This window comes from Hippocampus comes, unplaced genomic scaffold (genome assembly GCF_001891065.2).
Source record: "Hippocampus comes isolate QL1 unplaced genomic scaffold, H_comes_QL1_v1.1 scaffold106, whole genome shotgun sequence".
In the NCBI taxonomy this organism is placed as follows: Eukaryota; Metazoa; Chordata; class Actinopteri; order Syngnathiformes; family Syngnathidae; genus Hippocampus; species Hippocampus comes.
Genome location: NW_017842055.1, coordinates 1 through 3,973, shown reverse-complemented (window position 1 = coordinate 3,973; position 3,973 = coordinate 1). Strand labels below are relative to the sequence as shown.

At 48.4% G+C, this 3,973-nt stretch overlaps 1 protein-coding gene across 2 annotated transcripts in view; it reads right to left on the bottom strand.

Moving 5' to 3' along the window:
- The window catches only part of ip6k1 (inositol hexakisphosphate kinase 1), a 6,278-nt gene extending 2,311 nt beyond the window's left edge, over window positions 1-3,967 (bottom strand). The window contains exons 1-6 of one of the 2 annotated variants that reach the window (XM_019860548.1): window positions 3,955-3,967; window positions 3,084-3,268; window positions 1,941-2,116; window positions 1,335-1,568; window positions 359-797; window positions 18-148 (exon numbers count right to left, since the gene is read on the bottom strand). In XM_019860548.1, coding sequence (XP_019716107.1) covers window positions 402-797; window positions 1,335-1,568; window positions 1,941-2,116; window positions 3,084-3,204 — 927 coding nt within the window. In that variant the 5' untranslated portion in view covers window positions 3,205-3,268; window positions 3,955-3,967 and the 3' untranslated portion in view covers window positions 18-148; window positions 359-401. Of the gene's footprint in view, window positions 1-17; window positions 149-358; window positions 798-1,334; window positions 1,569-1,940; window positions 2,117-3,083; window positions 3,269-3,954 lie in introns of those variants that run through there. The other variant, XM_019860547.1, reaches the window with a different exon arrangement.
- Between the last annotated feature and the right edge of the window lie 6 nt (window positions 3,968-3,973).

The following is a 3,973-nucleotide window of genomic DNA, read 5'->3' as shown; positions in this document are numbered from 1 at the left end:
AGTAACTTCGGCTTTCACAGGCTTGAGTGTCGACGAATGTGTGTTCAGCCGCAACAGTTTGTCTACTTGCTCACTCTCCCCCCTCCTGGCTGTTTTGCTTGAGGACAGGTGTTGCTATGACAACACTGCAAAGGGAGGGAATGTGTGTGTGTGTGTGTGTGTGTGTGGGGGGGGGAATACTTCAACTACCATAGTTAGACTCGAGTGTTCACTGGTGGCTTTCCGCCTGCAGACCCTCGAGGATCTGGATCAGACTCTCCAGGCCCAGCACGTAGCCTCGGTCGGGCCCATCGTGGACTGCTGTGTCTCCACGGAAACCTTTGAAGGTGGAGTGGGCAAAGTCGATCATGCGAACGTCTTGGGGGGGGAATACTTCAACTACCATAGTTAGACTCGAGTGTTCACTGGTGGCTTTCCGCCTGCAGACCCTCGAGGATCTGGATCAGACTCTCCAGGCCCAGCACGTAGCCTCGGTCGGGCCCATCGTGGACTGCTGTGTCTCCACGGAAACCTTTGAAGGTGGAGTGGGCAAAGTCGATCATGCGAACGTCTACCAGGGGGGGCTGTTGCTGCTGCTGGGGTGATGGGGCGGAGGGGGACGGTGGGAGCGGGGTCAAGGGGAGCGCAGGGCAGGAAGAGGAGTCCGGATGGGACGGAGGGTCCGCAGCACGCGGGGTGTCGCCGGCTGCCGGTGGAGGCGGTGCGACGGGCCCAGGATTGCCGCCGTGGAGCTCCTCCGCGGTCTTCTGCCTGGCGACGAGCTGCCCAGAGTTGACACTTGCGGGAGCTTCGGATTTCTGCGAGAAAAAAAAACAAACATCAGCAACACGATCGACGAGGACGTCCTGGCCCGCAAGTACCACCTGCACGGCCAACTCAATGAAGATTTATCCACTTGCTGCAAACCACACAGTCACATGTCTAATTAAAGGCCTTGATTAGGATTTTCCAGATATGCAAAATGTATGTCAACCCTTCATGGGATCATGTTAAAAAAAAAAAACAACAAAAAAAAGTTCAGTTTGTGTCAAATTTACCTAGTAACCTGGTGAAAAATCAGTTGCAAGCTTGTACATGAATACTGTAAATAACGTTAATACTTAATTTTTACCTGCAAAAAAACAAACATGCAAAAAACAACTACATAGAAATAATAATAAAAACCTGGTTGGATTCCAGTTGCCGAATTTAAAAATCCATGCCAGTGAATAATGGAGAAAAAAAAAAAAAAAAGATGGGCATGGGGGTCATCAGAGACTGAATTAATTGATAAACTTGCTCGATTAATCGAACAGCCCTACTTTTCTTTGTTTGAACACCTCAGTGGGCCTCACCTTCCCCTCGTAGATGATGAGCAGCGAGGACGAGTAGAAGCGGTAGGACGCCTGGCGCTCCAGCACCGCCTTGAGGCTGTGCAGCTTATGGAGGATGGGCTCAAAGAGGTCCCGCCTCAGGCCCCGCCCGTTGTGCATGTACTGCTGCAGGGCCTGGCCGAAGCCCTCAGCGGACAGCCCGCGCCCGTAGTACTTGTTTCTGCAGAGGTAGTGGCCCGTGTTCAGCTGGTACACCTGCCGACAAACCGGTGGCGGACAGGTTACATTTGCGCCGCTTTCGAGGCCATCCACACACTTTGTAATGCGCTTTACCACCATCTACAGGACTGGAGGGGAACAGGCTCACCTGGCATTGTGACCTTGCCAGAGGCCAAATGGGTTAACTGTATATCGATGAACTAAAATTTCAAAAGATTAGCGTTGGTGTTTCAATTGTTCATCGAGCACATACAAGGCAACACGTTCAGCATTTCCAGTGGAAAAGTTAAGTTGGGGTGCAGGTTTCCAGCGTCTATTTGCTGGCACTTTAAAAATACGGCTCTGGCACCACTTCCCCCGTTCCATTTCCAGAGAACAGCGACGGTTCAATATGGGCTTCAATTTTACCTGCATGCCGCACAGCCGCACCCCCAGCGTCGCCGAGGTGCTCTGCTCGCACTTCTTCATCTGCCTGGCTGCCTTCTCCTCGGAGGCGTCGTCACCGTGCTGCCGGGTGCCCATTTTCAGGTCCAGGATGCACGGGTATGAGAAGTGGTGGACCACGTTTTCAAGCAACAGGAACTCTGGGTGGGACGCCGCCGTTAAGGAGCTACAATGGAAGCTTTGTTGTTTTTTGGAGCCACACGGTGTCTGTAGACCGAGAAAGATGACAAGCTGGGCCTGTGTATGTGTCACCTGCAGACTGGGCTCTTTGAAGCTGGAGATCAAAATGCAGTCATATGACCAAATAAGCCCCTTTGATTCATCCCAGTCGCGCTTATATCGTATACCTGCTCAGTAGTGTTGCGGTACGTGCACGTGGGCATCAGATGTGGGCTAATTTAGTGTTGCCCATCTGTCATAAATAAGGTGTTGACAATTGGTAGCAATTCAACAAAATCATTCAGAGAAGGTCCTTACTGAAAGAGCCACGGAATTAGCCAAACTGGCCGAGGAAATGGGCAGGTCAAACCAAAATGGCATCCTTCCAGTGTCATTTTTTTTTTTTTGTGGGTCTACTCAGGACAGACACGGGGGCTGAAATACTAAATACAAAGGAAAATAATACCAATGAAGAACGAAAGCTATTTCAAATGGGCCTGAGCCAAATGGGGTGTCTGGACTTTTTGGTGGGTCGACTCAAGATGCACAGGCCTACCAAATGTCATGTTGCTGTGCGAAACTGGCTTTGGGGGCTGGATTTTAAAATCATTCAAAAAAACCCTTGAAAATAACTAATTTGGCTCAAAGATGCTGCTTGATGCACAAAGTTCAAACGCAATTTGCTGCCAGGCTCTGACATCTCACCAAAGACAACAATAATTCCCCACAATTAATTGTCGTCTCTCATCTTAGCATTCGTGGTTCAAGCGATCTGACTCATTCGTTAGGAAGAGTTCCTTTTAGAGGCCCGAAAATGGCTTAAACGACCCTAAAATGCTACGGCTTGGTGGATACGAGCGATGCCCCCCCCCCCACCCCCCAATTATCACCGTAAACAACCTTTGTGGGTGGAAGGCCTGTCCATTTGCCACAAGTAGAGGAGGATACTGAAGAGCTTGCGGTCCTTGGACTCGGAGCGCATGCGGCTGAGCTGCTGCTTGTGGCAACGGAGGCTCCAGGGGTTGTGGCTTATCTTCTCCGAGCTCAGGCCGCTGTTCCAGTCCAGCATCTGGAAGGGCAGGTCCAGGTGAATCTTGGGCTCCAAGCGCGGACTCTTCAGCTCGGCCAGGTTGCTGACGTGGATGAAGTACAAAGGCATTGTGCGGGATTACTTTCGAAAAAGGAATTGGTTACTGTTATCTTGTTGAAAACGCAATAATGGCCCAGACGTTCTCAAAATAAGATCACTATTTATATTTGATTACTTTAATTCACTCTGACTAAATGCTCTCAATGGTTAACCATTTTTACATTTCAATACATGAGTGTTAAAATCTTTCCAAAATAGTAAGACAGCACAAAAGTAATATAAAAGACGATATGACTGAATTTGAGTACACCTTACATGTGCTGCAATTTTTGAAATTGCCTTAATTGTCACATGACAGCCAATCACAACTTCTGATTCACAAACGTCGGCTTCAAGAGGGCCAAGTTGTTTTTTTTTTTTTGGACGATTCTTCAAATGTAAGTAAAACTGAAATCACCCCAATTTGTAAAAGTAACCGAAATATAATGACATATTTTCTCCTCGTAGTATAATAATTTACAGTTCCATACATTTTGTCATTAAGATGACATAATTTCATTCCATGCAATCCAGTACTTCACAACCCAGTGAGGACGAGGATGCTCCCAATCCGATCGCGGCATTTTCATTTCATCTGGACTGTTTCATGTTCGCAATAACACATTCATTCAGTAGTCATTCGGTACGATCCCATGAGCAAGGCATGCAATCAACGAGCCTAAAGCATACTTCTCATTGGACTCCGCGT